The following is a 14,859-nucleotide window of genomic DNA, read 5'->3' as shown; positions in this document are numbered from 1 at the left end:
TGAACACCTATCATAGGAAGGTTCCTTGCTCTAATGAGCTAGGTATCCATGCAGAGCTTACAGCCCAGAAAGTTCCCAACATGCACCCATCCTGGAGTCTCAATCTGATGTGTGTTCATGCGTGCATGTGTCTCTTCGGCCAGGCTGGCCTCAGAGCTCAGCACAGAGCCAAAGACAACCTTGAATTTATGTTCCTCCTGCCTCTACCTCCTGAATGCTAGAGTGATGTCACCATGCCAGGTCGACTCGTGATACTGGAGGTTGAACCCAGGGCTTCATGTATGCAATGCAGTCATTCTTCCAACTGAGCCATGTCGGTGTGAGTGTGTGTGTAAAGTGTATGTGTGTGTGAGTGTGTGTGTGTGAGTGTGTGTATAGTGTATGTATGTATGAGTGTGTGTGAGTGTATGAGAGTATGTGTGTATATGCATATGAGTGTGTGTGTGTAGAGCGTATGTGTATGAGTGAGTGTGAGTGTGTGCATGTGTGTGTATGAGTGAGTGTGTGAGAGTCTGTGTGTGTAGTGTATGTATGAGTGAGTGTGTGTTTTAGAGTATGTGTATATATGAGTATGTATGTATGAGTGTGTGTAGTGTATGTATGAGTGTGTATGCGTGTGTGCATATGTGTAGAGTGCGTGTGTGTATGAGTGAGTGCGTGTGTATGTGTGTGTGTGCGCGCACGCGAAGGAATTTTATAGCACTGTCCTCAGATGAGGGCCCACGAGCTGTGTTCATCAAACTGTCACAGCAACCCCTAAAAGACTGTTGGGAGAAATTTCTGAAAAAGTAGAGGTAAGACTGAATTTGCTCACGTCTGAGTGAGCTGCTGGGTAGCTGCACTAGGCCTCCTGGGCTCCAGTGGTTCTTCTAGCCAACAGGGCAGTAGTAATCCCTATTGCAGAGGTGCTATGCCCTGCCTCACCCAGGAGCAAGCAATAAGCAGTAGGCTGCACGTGAAATCCTGACTCCTGTGAGCACCCAGAAAGAGCTCAGTAAATACCCTAACTGCCATGATGGTGTCTTTGGGCTCTGGGAAGAACCCTCTTACCCAGGTACTCAAGGTCAACTTGTTTTGCCCAGGTTCATTCGCAAACAGGGCCTGGACCGTCTTTTCCTGGAGTGTGATGCACATATGTGGCGCCTGGGGGACCGGCGGATCCCAGAGGGCATTGCTGTGGATGGTGGCTCTGATTGGTTCCTGCTTAACCGGAAGTTTGTGGAGTATGTGGCATTCTCCACAGATGACCTGGTGACCAAGATGAAGCAGTTTTACTCTTACACCCTTCTTCCTGCTGAGGTGAGTTCCAGGAAAGATCCCAGGGTAGGGTGCAGGGAGAGGTGCTAGGGGTAGCCCTAGCAGAGAGTGAATGTTTGACCGTGTGATCCTGCATGTCCCTGCAGACCTGACCTCATAGCCAGCCCTGCAGTGCACGTGTGGTGTCAAGGATGCAACCACAGCCTGCACGGTCTCTGCATGCCAAGTACAAAAAGCAACCCTGTTTAAGGCACTCAGCCCATATTTGTAATAGAAAACAATCCAATAGTCTGACTTTTCTAGAAAAAGATGTTACTGCTACTTTGCAGCCAAAAAGAAAAAAAAATTGTTAAAATTGCAAGCCCTCTGATTGTTGATGACACTCTTTGGAATTGTGAGGTGCATGCTAACAGTTCCAGGACAGCTACATCAACTTTTAACATATCCTCCAGTCATCAATCATGCAGTGAAGTAATAACCATTTTCAGCACCAGTAATCCCTTTTCTCATTTGAATACAGTTCTGTCATTCCTGTCACTCCCTGAGAGTGCTGTCTTCATTGCACACACACACACACACACACACACACACACAGAGAGAGAGAGAGAGAGAGAGAGAGAGAGAGAGAGAGAGAGAGAGAGAGTGTTGATCCACAATCGCCCTGGGAAAACCAAATAGGATCTCTTTCACTGGCCCTCTCCATTGTCAGCCGTCATGGTCAAATGATCAGGGCTCAGCCCTTCCTGTGGAGCATACTGAATAAGCCCCTGCATCTTTGATAGCATCCGGGTGCAGTCCCCACCGCATAAGGCTCCAGACCGTTTTAAAACAGCCAGGCACATCCTGATTAAGTTGCCTGTCACCTGCTGGAAGCTGCCTTCTCTGAGATAGGAGCTTCTGGCTTCATCTCCCTGACCTCTAGCTAGTTTTATCCAGACTTCTAACCTTGGGGAAACCCCAGTACTTGTTCTGTTTCCGTGGAGCCTGTGGCATTGCTCGTGTGTGGTTCTCTGCTCCCCAGCTGTTGGGCCTCAAGTCCTAATCACACAGCCTGGAAGAGACCATGCATCTCCGTGGATGATTCCCATGTAGTATCATATCAGGTCAGGGGCCAGCTCCCAGGAGGACTGGCTGTCCACACAGCTCAGCGTGAGGAGCAGCCCAGCCTCTCTGAGCCAGGTTTTACTATTCTGTGCACATGTTAAGTCATCAGCGTTTAATCCTATTTCAGCGGAAATCACCTTTTCTCTCCATTCTGATAACCCCCTCATCCATTATCTTGCAGGGAATTTCTGCATCGTTATAAAGGACACAGGGCAATTGGTAATTGGGTACTTTCCCCCACTGCTTGATGGAAGAGAGGTGCCTCTGTGGGTTTGTAGACAAGTCAAGTTTAAATTCAGGTCCCCTGCCAATGTCATTAGCATCACAGGAAGACAAGTGAGCAGAGCTGAGGGGTAGGTGGAGCTTCATTTTGCTCATCCGCCCATTTAGAAGAGATTCTCTGGGAGTTCGGTTGTTCTCAGCAATATGCCAACGACACCATCGGTACCCCCAAAGCTCTGAGTGCACTCACTTCCCCACCTCTGCCTCAGCACCAAAACATCTCCCTAGGGTCTCTGTCAGAGCCTCTTCCTCCACTGTGTTGTGTCTGCCTGCTTGTTCTTTCTGAGACAGCTCCGGGGCTAAGAAGAAATCTAAAGACTGTGTCCATAAATCTGCAACCATCAGACACATATCCACCAGCAGCTTCCCCTGGGGACCAGGGTCCAGGAGGAAGCATATTCTCCAGTCGGCAGAGCTTGTTATAAAACTGTGTTGAAATAGAAATCGCTCTTGTCCTTCTCTTTCAGTAGCTCAGTGTCTGTAACCAAACGCTATGTCCCCTCTCTGCCTCTCTTCTCCTCCCAGCATCATCTCTTTCTCGGAATCTTTGAAAGAATTGACCAAGAGTCCTAAAATTAGGAAAGAACTATGCATGCTGGTTCATTACCATAGAAAACACGCAGCCCACATTTACTTGTTTTCTGTCCACACTGGGTGGGCTCCTTCAGCACCACAGACAGAAAGCAGTTCCTCAATACCCAGTTTAGTGACTCTGTGAGCTCAGTGGCTCCTGATTTAGTACAGTGAACAGCAAGCACACACCTGGGCCCCAGTTCTAGCCACACTGTCTAGTGCAGTGGCTCCTGGTCCAACACCGCCACCAGCAGCATCTCTAGCCACCCTGTCTTAGTGCTACTGGTCGAGCACTGCCGCCAACAGCATCTCTCCAAGCCACTTTTGTGTGGGTGTGATAATGAGTGATGGACCTTGGTTTGTTGCCGTGAACAGCGAGCAGCCCTGCCCTTCTCTGTTGTGTAGTCAGTGTACAAATAGGTGGACCCATGAGTCTTGCCTTCCTCATCCAGAGGTGAAATCCAAGCTCATTGGACATTGTTATCCGTCCATTTCAGACCTGAAACTTACTGGTTTCCGATCTGGTTCTTTGCAGGCAGGAGCCCTGGCAGCCTGTAGTTTCCTGGAAATCTGTCTGTCATGTTTGCTTCTGGTCCCCATTTGTTGATACATCCCAAGGAGCTCTTCCTATCTGTTAAACAGACTGCAGATGTCCCGGGTGATAAGGGACAGTTATCTTCATGTCAGATTCTAGGCACTAGGGAAGGAAGGTTCAAGACAATAGACTTGTAGGTAGAATTAGCCAGTGAAGACTAAACAGACATCTGCACCCTGAGATGCACAGGCCTGGCAGCTGATGTTGTGTGCCTGAGCTAGACTTGACACTGGTGTCCTGGAGAGCCCTTTGCACTTGATGGTCCACAGAAAGGACATGCCAATCTGACACACTAGTTGTGCGTTACTGGGTTCTCAGGCTGGGGCCTTTTCTCCTCTGCAGTCCTTTTTCCACACGGTCCTGGAGAACAGCCCTCACTGCGACACCATGGTGGATAACAACCTGCGCATCACCAATTGGAACCGCAAGCTGGGCTGCAAGTGCCAGTACAAGCACATCGTGGACTGGTGCGGCTGCTCTCCCAACGACTTCAAGCCTCAGGACTTCCATCGCTTCCAGGTGAGCCCACCTGTCCCACCACACCTTCTTAGGAAGCCGCTGCAAGCTTTTAAGGCCAGACCTATGAGACATCTTAACCTCACTGCCCAGCCTGGCTATAACCAGCAGTTAGCACGCATTTGTCCCATGCTACGTGACAAAGCTATAATCCCCAGATTGGCTCCTTAATCTCCCATTGTCCCTGACTTGTGTGTGTTGCTGCTATTATGATCCTTCCATCTTAGAGGTAAAGGAACTGGGGTGCAAACACTCAGAAACCTTGTTCATGGTCACACATCCCACGCTAGAGCAGTGGCTCAGTGCTGCACAAACACGAAGACCTGAGTTTGGATCCACAGCACCCATAGTAGAAGCCTGGAATGGCAATGTCCTTAATCCCAGTGCCGGTGAATAGGAGATAGGAAGGTCCATGGGATGTGGTGGCCAGCAGACTAGCTGAAAATGGTAAGCTTTGGGTTCAGTGGGACCCCTGTCTCAAGGCACAGAGAGAGCCCTCATGGGGGATATTTGAGATCCTCTTCCAAGCTCCATACACACATGCACAGGTGTTTGCACCTGCACACATGTACATACAAACACTACATGCCAGAGAGAAATTCATAGATGGATACGTAAGTTAAAAGATGATGGAAGCCAAGCATCACTTTCAAGGTCATTCTCATCATCTCTACATTGCCTCTCAGTCACATTCCCCTGGAATATTTGTTAACACAATTTTTTTCTGGGGGTATGCTTGAATATCTTGAATATATTGAGGGCAGGTTTTTTGCCCCAACACTCTTGACATTGTGACTGGGTCAACTGTGTTTTGGGGGACCATCCTCTGTGGTCTCTACCCACAGGTGAAGTTGCAGTCTTCAGCTGTCATGACCAAAGATGTTCCACAATGTCCCTAAATGTGCCATAAGTTTATACTTGCCCCTAGTTGAGAAGCACTGGTCTCCAGCAAAGTCTAGAATATTTTTATACTGCACATTGGAAAACCTGAGGAGCCTCCAGGTTGGGAGACCACCATGCTCTCTAAACTTGAAAGACTAACAAGAGGTAGAAACATCAATGCTTTTACAACTGTCTCTGCATAGCCTTTCTCTGTCCACTTCTGAGCAGTGTGGTAGGATTGCTCATCTGCTCACCACAAGCCAGGAGGATGCTTGGCCCCAGCTCCTACTCTAGATGGAATCTCTTCTCACTCCATGTGCTCCCCCAGGACAGTGTGATGCCTGGGAGGGATGGACTCTGGGTTTCTTCTTCTTTTCTTTCTAGAGGAACCCAAACAAACCCTCATGAAATGCTAAGACAGATCAGGTGGGGTCCCTTTAGCCATCGCATCTGCACAAACAGATGACGCCAGGAGACACCCTTGCTGTGGTGGTGCATGGTCCAAATTGTCTTTGTACAGCTTCAGGTCTCTTAACCTGGTCCCTTGAATCATAGCCACATGCAGCATCTCCATCACCAGGAGGCTTGTCCAGGATGCAGAACCTCAACCTCTTGCACCGCTACAAGTCAGGACCAAACAGGGACCATGTAGAAGGTCACCATGTAATTAGGATACTATCATGTTGGATCTACTCTTTACTAGCTCTGTGCCAGATCCTCTGTGAGCATTGGCTTTGCTGGGATGGATGTCGTCTGCTTTGTAGATGACAATACCAAAACACAGAGGGATTAAATGATTTTTGTGGCCATTCAATTAATGAATTTGGTAGGGCTAAGGAGAGGTGAGTATGTGGGACTTTTACAATTAGTCTACCCCGGTTCTGTGCCTCTGTGGACACAGAAAAAAACATCCATTTTCCTTCTGTTATTTATTATCCCCCAACGCCCTCACTTAGCATCTTTAGCTGCCTGTATTTGGTGATGCACTAAGAGCTGCCAGAGGACTCTCAGACTCATATTAACCATGAGCATAAACTTGGGTGAACTGGGGACTCTCTCCACTCACTACAGAACAAGAAGGCTGCAGGGGGACAATGCCTTATCTATCCAAAAGAAGAAAAGTGGCCCATGACTTTGTCTAGGGTGATCCCTACCCTGCCTGCAGACCTACAACATTTAGAGACGACAGCCCAGAGCCTTGGTATGTTGATTCCTGGGAGTGTCACTACCTCAGGCTGTTACTAGTGGTGGCATCTATACAACAGCTGCAACTTTCTGGGGACATTATGGTCTCTAATGAACCAAGCTAACTTAGAGAGTAGACTATGTACACACAGATTTTTTTTTTTTGCAATAAGTAAAGACAATGTCTAGACTCTGTTGTCTGTTGGAAGCAGAGAGTTCTTTTCCAAGGAACTCTAAAGGAAGAGGATAATAAAAAATAGGCTCATACCCTTGGGGCTAGAGAGATGACTCTGGGGTTAAGAGTCTTCCTGCTCTTCTAGAGGACCCAAGTTCAGTAGTTCCTAGCACCATGTCAGACGGTTCACATCTGCCTGTGACTCCAGCTTTAGCGAATCCAGCACTCTTTTGGGGGGGACCTCTTTGGGAACTCACATGTAACATTCACACACACACACACACACACACACACACACACACACACACACACACTTCTTTAAAAAAGTATACCCTTCTAGAAGATCAGTCTGTGGTCAGAGAATGGCAGGTAGAGACGAGTCTCTTGCCACTGAGACTGATCATTGTCCCTAGTAAATGACAACCTGTAGGTCAATAGGGAACCTAGTAGCCAGTTGAAGTGTTAGTGGTGACCACTTAACAGCAACTGACAGCATGTGCTAGTCACTCCTCTGCTCACTTCAAAGACAGGAAACTTGAGGTTGGAGCAGTTGGGCGATATGCCTAAAGACATGCACACCTAGGAAGCAGCAGAGGGCATGGTCTCTAGTAGACTGACCCCTAGTGCTGTCCAACCTATCTCCAAAACGGATCCCAGGGCTCAGGAAGTAAAGATGATGAGCTGTTCAGCGCCTTTCTTGGGGGCTTCCCTCTCACCTATCCATCAGTCCATCTTCCCTCTCACCTATCCATCAGTCCATCTTCCCTCTCACCTATCCATCAGTCCATCTTCCCTCTCACCTGTCCATCAGTCCATCTTCCCACTCACCTGTCCATCAGTCCATCTTCCCACTCACCTGTCCATCAGTCCATCTTCCCACTCACCTGTCCATCAGTCCATCTTCCCTCTCACCTGTCCATCAGTCCATCTTTCCTCTCACCTGTCCTTCAGTCCATCTTCCCTCTCACCTGTCCATCAATCCATCTTCCCTCTCACCTGTCCATCAGTCCATCTGCCCTCTCACCTGTCCATCAGTCCATCTTCCCACTCACCTGTCCATCAGTCCATCTTCCCGCTCACCTGTCCATCAGTCCATCTTTCCTCTCACCTGTCCATCAGTCCATCTTCCCTCTCACCTGTCCTTCAGTCCATCTTCCCGCTCACCTGTCCATCAGTCCATCTTCCCACTCACCTGTCCATCAGTCCATCTTCCCGCTCACCTGTCCATCAGTCCATCTTTCCTCTCACCTGTCCATCAGTCCATCTTTCCTCTCACCTGTCCTTCAGTTCATCTTCCCTCTCACCTGTCCATCAGTCCATCTTTCCTCTCACCTGTCCATCAGTCCATCTTCCCACTCACCTGTCCATCAGTCCATCTTTCCTCTCACCTGTCCATCAGTCCATCTTCCCCATTACCAGTCCATCCTAGAGGAATGTGATTTTTTTTTAAAAAAAAAAAAAGGAACCTAGGATTTGGAGCTGTGGGATTTGGTGCAAGTGTTGGGACTTTGAGCATTTCCTGAGTATTGGTTCCCGCTCTGAGATGTATGTCCTCATCTGTAGAATGGGAGTTATGACCCTGCCTGGCTGAGTTATCAGAGGCTTAGGTGATGAGATTTGCAATGCCCTTTATACAATATTCTAAGTTATCAGTGTCATTATTGCAGCTATTAGTCCTCTGGAAGGGCGCATCATGCTCGATCCACAGCAACAACTAACCAGAATGAACTCCTCAAGGGACAGGGCTGTATTTAACTCTCTACAGTCCTGAGCACACTGCAACTCCCTGGCCAGAGTCAGCCCAGCCTACTCATATAATAAAGTTTCGTTGGAACACAGCTACCACCACTCACCTGCCATTTTGTAGTTAGGTGTTTCCATGCTTCAGACTGGAGAATTCAGTGCTTTATGTACCTACTGTTTGTCCCTCTGGTGAAGACGTCTGTGAAGCCCTGCCTTAGAAGTAGTATAATACTTACAGATGGCAGGTGCTTGGTTTTTTTCTCTTTATGTGCACACACACATGCATGCGCGCGCGCACGCGCGTGTGTGTGTGTGTGTGTGTGTGTGTGTGCAGAAAACAGCTTCAGGCTTTGTTCCTCTGGACACTGTTGTAGAACTCACTCATCCAAGACCAAACTGCCTCCATCTTCATGAGATCAGTTATGGCTGCTGCAAAAGTCCATCATGATGTGGCCTTGGACTGTGGCCATTCCTGCATAGGAGGTGGTCCGTAGACTGTGGCCATTCCTGCATAGGAGGGTGGTCCGTAGACTGTGGCCATTCCTGCATAGGAGGTGGTCTGTAGACTGTGGCCATTCCTGCATAGGAGGGGTCAGCACAGTTATTGCACTCTCGCCTGAGTATCCAGAGGCTGTCTAACTGCATATGGCCCCGGGGGTTCTCAGGGAGAGGATAGAGAATATGGGTTGGGGAAGTTTAACATGGAAAGGATCCACCTGTGTAGCTCTGAAGCCATCATCTCTGCTGGGTGCAGACCTTCCAGGTACTTTAGGGTCCCCCATGCTCCTGCCCATAACCCTTCACCCATGATCTATAAGTAAGCCTAACAGACTCCTTAGTTCCCCAGGGTGGTCGTTGGTTTGTCACTGAGGTCTTATGAAGAGGGACTAGATGCTTAAGTCCCCCAAGAGGAAGTATTTTTACAATACTGTCCATGAAGCAGGGTCTCTCACTGAACCCAGGATTCCCTGATTAAAGCCCAAAGATTTGCCCATCTCTTCCTCTCCAGTCCTGGGATTATAGACACACATGACCATGGCCAGTATTTCTACATGGGTCCAGAAATCCAACTCAAGCCCTCATGCAGACATTTCACTAACTGAGCTATCTCCCCCAGTCAGCACATATTGTCTTTGAACCCTAGGTCTTCATCCCCTGTGTTGCTGTACATCTGTGAATAAATCTCTTTCTCCCTCTGGACCCATTTCTATAAGTTCTCAGTTTACATGGAAACATTATACTACATGGGGAGTTTGGGGGAGATTTACATTTCTGAAAGTCACCAGACTTGTTGACAGAGTAGAGAAGAAGGTAAGGACTGTGGGTTTGCCTGGCTGAAAGTCTTGCTCAGACCACGGTCTGGCCAAACATTAGCCTGAGATAGATAGTATGTAGTCTCATTCGCTCTAAGAAAGCAGCTGCTAGTTGAAAGGAAGTTTTTGTTTCCATTATAAATGTTTATCTAGCAGATCTGTGGCCCTGAAATTCAAGGTTAACTGAGACAAAGGATAATTTTAGATTAAAAGAAAGGAAGAGTCATTGACAGTGTAGAGTCCCCTGTATGAGTGACTGGGTTTTCCTGTCAAAGCGCCATGACCCCAGATCCTGGAGCATGTGAAGTGTCATCCCTGGAGTGTCCCTGGTGAGCCTGTCAATCAGCTAAGATGCCAAGGGACTCTAAAGAACAGTGGGGACAATGGCTGGAAGAAGAGCTTATGTCTTTATCTAAAGGGATGTGCTGCCAATCCAGTTTACCCACCATTGCCACTTCAGAATATGACCAGGGTTTCCCTCAACAGTTGCTGTTTGAAAGGAAGCCAGAAATTGTTCCTGTGAACCTTCCACTTTGTAAATATTGCCAGTGAATCTGATGTTAGGTGTTCTCCCAGTCAACTAAAATTGCTTGTCTATAACCTTCACTGAGAACCAATCTAGCTCTGACTACCCACAATTCAATTTATTTCAGGGACATTTGGGTGGTGATTCCTAAGTGCCCACTATGCTTTGATGTCTTACAGGTTTTAACATCGTCCCCCTCTCATTCTGACCCATTTTATAGAGGAGAATATTGAAAGGTCATGAAGTCCCACGGCTTACTGCCATGCCCTCTTCTCCTTGCAGGATGTAGGATGATCACACACACACACACACACACACACACACACACACATTGCTTGATGATAAACTTGTCTTGTATCTCTCCTGAGCACAGCAGACAGCCCGGCCCACCTTCTTTGCCCGAAAGTTCGAAGCCATAGTGAACCAGGAAATCATTGGGCAGCTGGACTCTTACCTGTATGGCAACTATCCTGCGGGCACCCCGGGCCTCCGCTCCTACTGGGAGAATGTCTATGACGAGCCGGATGGAATCCACAGCCTCAGCGATGTGGCACTCACACTCTACCATTCCTTCATCCGCCTGGGGCTGCGAAGGGCCGAGTCGTCCCTGCACACGGACGGCGAGAACAGCTGCAGGTGAGCCAGGTGCTGAGCTGGGTCGCTGGCAGAGCAAGGTGCTAATGCCATGCTTCTCCGCTGCCTGCTCCCCCCCACCCCCCGCCCACCACGCGAGTCCCTCCACACTGTGCTAAGGCTCTGCTTCTTAGCCTACTCTTATTCCCGGGACACAAGCAATAATACCGACCCTGATCACATTCTCCCTCTCCTCCTCCTCTCCTTCCCATCAGACTGTCTTCCTTGGTTTCTCTCTTTTGCAAACAATACCTCGCTGCGTCACCTGGGCTGGCCTTAAGCTCGCTGGGACCCTCCAGCCTCAACCACCACGTCTGAGATCACAGGTGTGCACCACTGTATCTGACCTTGGGCAAGGTGTGAACCCCTTGGACCCTCAGTTTCTTCATATGTGAGATGAAAAGAAAGCACCCAAGAGCCACCTCATGAGTGTGCACTACGGTCCTGGTTTTAATAGAATTTTACACGCTGAGGTGTTCAGTAGCTTTCACGTGATTTTGATGCCCTAGTGGCCCTATTAAGCCATCACAATGGCCAGAAGTGAGTGTTTTGGTTAAGATAGTATCGGCAAGCCGCCCCTCTCATTGCTGTTTCATTGTGGCTCTTTATTTAGTGTGTCCACTATCACTGCATAGTTTACCCTTCCCGGTCAATAAGGCCGTCCAGTCCTGCCCTGTCAGAAGCTTGTATGTGTTATGATGTGTGCGTGCATACATGTTCATGGAACTGTGGAGGCCAGAGACCAATGTCAGGTGCGCTCTTCTCTCACTCTTCCCCTCATTTGCCCCACATTTCTTTTTAAAGTATGTATATGCACGTGTGCCTCTGTGTGGGTATGGGGCATGTGCATATGCATGTGCATATGAGTATGGGTGGCCATGGGGGGCAGAAGAAGGCATTGGTCGTCCTGGAGTTGGAGTTATAGGCTGTTTTGAGCTACCCATTCTGGGCACCGGGAGCTGAGCTAGCATCATCTACAAGAGCATTGTAAGCCCTTACTGCTGAGCCACCTTTGCAGTCCACTGTGTATGTGCGTGTGTGTGCGTGTGTGTGTGTGCGTGTGCGTGTGTGTGTGTGTGTGTGTGTCGGGTCTCTCATTGAACTTGGCGCTCACTGATTCGGTAAGACTGGCCAGCAAACCCCAGGGGTCCTCCTGTCTCCACATCCCCAGTGCTGGCAGTACAGGTACATGCCACAGTTCTGCCTTCTTATGTGAGTACTAAGGATCTGAACTCGGGTCTTCACGCTAGCATGGCAAGCACTTTTACCAACCGAGCTATCTCCCAATCCCTCTCTGGGGTTAAAGGGCTACTGATACTCCCACTCCTAACCTCCCGCAAGCCAAGGGACATCACCTCCAACAGGTCCATCCCATGTGGCTGCACCAACCCAGTATCAATTTCAGTGAGTGTCTTTTCCCCCTGGTCAGACTGTGGGAGAGTGTAAACCTTGGAACCACAGACTGTCTGCCCAGTATACAGCATTGCATCCCAAACCTGGGAGGCAACTGTCCTCCCAGACCATCTTAATCATGAGCATCCTAGGACCTATAAGATAAACAATCTTAAAGGAAATTCCAAAAGACACTCCCGATTTATTTAGGGTTGTTGAAACTTTCTCCTGGTACTTGCTTTGGAATGAAGCAAGCCATCCAGTTGCCTCGGGCCCAGAATCCTTTGGCTCTTCTCCTTCATTTTTTATTGTGATGGAGCTATTGTGCCTTGCCGTGGGCAAAGCCTTGTATTTATGAATCGGAGGCTGGGAATAAATCAGGACAAAAGACCCTTATCCCAAAAAGGCAAAGGAGAATGAATTGCTACCCGTGGGGCATCTAGGGAAACAGCAAGTGCCTTTCATCTGATCTGGGCGTTTCATGCACGCTGTGCACTTCCAGGCTGTGCTACAACCTTTCATAAAACACTGCTTATTGATTCATTTTCTCATTATAAAGTAATGCATGTGCTCTGCAGAAATGTTTGATAGAGCAGATTCAAACATACGAGAACAAGGAAAGAGAGGCCACTTCCGATCCACCATGCAGGGATTGAGATGCCAATATGTTCCTACAAAAACCCAACTCAGATGCCAGTAAATATAATAGTCAGCATGAGCCCCACAGGGGGTGCTGTGCACACCAACCTAGACCTCTTAAGTTAAGTGAACTTGCAAGTCAGCATGAGCCCTGAAGTGGGAGCTGTGCACACCAGCCTAGACCAGAGCCCCATGAACATGTGAGTCAACATGAGCCCTACAAGGGGCATGGTGCACACCAATCTAGACCACCTGAGCTCCATGCAGCTGCAAGTCAGTACAAGCGCTGCAGGAGATAACTGTGCAGACCAGCCTAGACCACTGGTGCTACTTGGTTCAACTCTAGACCAATCCAGTTAGACTCTCAACTTGAAGTTGACTACCAAATCACCGGCTCTTTCAAGGCATTCAGAAATCCAAACGTATGTTTCTTTGTTTTTTTTTTTCTTCTCACGCTCACCTTATGTAAATACGGAGTGAGACAAATGTTCCCACTGCATTCTATAAATTATCTTACTGCCTCTTGGCGTTTTCCCTTTTCCTAGTGTAGTTGCTGTTGCCATTACCTAGGGATGAAGTAATGTGACGATAAGATGCAGAGGGCTTTGTGTTACATCTCAGGTGGCATGGTCCTCAGATGTACGTAGGAAGCAAGCACACAGCTACAGGGAAACCTAGGTTCTCAATCATTCAGCAAGCATTGTTTGAACACCCATTGTGCACCAGGCTCTTTGTTGGGCATTCAACATTCACCGCTAACCCAGACAGAGTGACCTCAAGGTCATGATCTTCACCTTCTAGTGTAAAGACGCCCAGTTCCTAAGTGTGCACATGCACCTGTGCACGCACGCACACACACACACACACACACACAGAGAGAGAGAGAGAGAGAGAGAGAGAGAGAGAGAGAGAGAGAGAGAGGGAGAGTTCAAGACTGTCGGTAAGAACTGACGTTCTGCTGAGTTCTCGGCTAGTTCTCATTGAGCATTACAGCAAAGCACAGCTCACCATACACTCACAAGAGGAGAAGAGCATCCCCAGCAGAGAGAATGTCCTATGCAAAGGTCCTGGGGCACAAATGAGCTCTGCACACCGGGAGCCCAAAGTAAAGTACCCATGGTCAGAAAGTGGTCAGTTTGGGCAGATGGGAACAAAATCGAGCAGAGAGCCTTACACTCGAAGTTAGAGATTTGAGTTCAGCTGCAAGCATAGTGCTTGTGGCTCATAAAGAGCAGCCGGTGTGACGACAGTGATTCCTACAGTGCCCCTGTGGAGGCCTTAGGAAGGCTTGGCCCAGCCTCTGGCATTGCTCCGTAGAGTAGGGGGGTTGGAGCCACACAACAGGAACCCTTGGTGGAGATGGCTCAATGGGGGAAAGCATTTGTCTCTCAAGCATGAAGACATTTGGATCTCCACCACCCATATGAAAACCAGGCCCTGTAACACCTGTCTATAACCTGGCAATGATGAGAGGGAGTGGGAGACAGATGGAGCCTGGAGCCTCACAGGCCCACTAGCCTAGCCTAAGTGACAAAGTTCCAGGCCAATAAGAGACCTCACCCCAAACAAAAGGCAGAAGGAGCCCAAGGACTGATACCTAACACTGTCCTCTGGCCTTCACAGGCGTTCTATACACACACTCACCAACAGCCTTACATGTACACACTCATGCAAAAATACACAAAGAGAGACAGAGACATAGACAGAGAAAAGGAAGGAAAGGCAAGCAATAAAGCAACAGATTACTCCAATACTCGGCCTTCGCTTGTGTTCTTGACATTCAGCAACACTCAGTATGATTGTCTGCTCCTTTCTTGAACTACTTTCTCCCTTTTTCTCCTTTCACTCCCAGGCAGTGAGCGCTCCTCTGTCTGTAGCCACACTCACCTCACAAAACAAGTGCCAACAATGCATTAACTGTGGGCTGCTGGGACAATACCTTGTCACAAAGAGAGCAGGGCTGGGAACTGGTCATCATTTCCTTCGTGCTCACCATCTTCTTTCCAGTCTGGGCCTGCCTCTCTTCTGCATCCGCAGCCACCTG

At 48.6% G+C, this 14,859-nt stretch overlaps 1 protein-coding gene across 1 annotated transcript in view; it reads left to right on the top strand.

Moving 5' to 3' along the window:
- Positions 1–14,859, top strand: part of Xylt1 (xylosyltransferase 1) — a 296,973-nt gene that overhangs the window by 262,276 nt on the left and 19,838 nt on the right. Inside the window, exons 7-9 of the mRNA XM_041666339.1 lie at positions 1,083–1,299; positions 4,154–4,330; positions 10,525–10,787. Coding sequence (XP_041522273.1) covers positions 1,083–1,299; positions 4,154–4,330; positions 10,525–10,787 — 657 coding nt within the window. The remainder of the gene's footprint in view (positions 1–1,082; positions 1,300–4,153; positions 4,331–10,524; positions 10,788–14,859) is intronic.

Source organism: Microtus oregoni, unplaced genomic scaffold (assembly GCF_018167655.1).
Source record: "Microtus oregoni isolate MIOR12 unplaced genomic scaffold, Mior012 000016F_ref0000370, whole genome shotgun sequence".
NCBI classification, from domain to species: domain Eukaryota; kingdom Metazoa; phylum Chordata; class Mammalia; order Rodentia; family Cricetidae; genus Microtus; species Microtus oregoni.
Note: the sequence above shows the minus strand (reverse complement) of the source record. Positions and strands in the feature narration are given on the sequence as shown.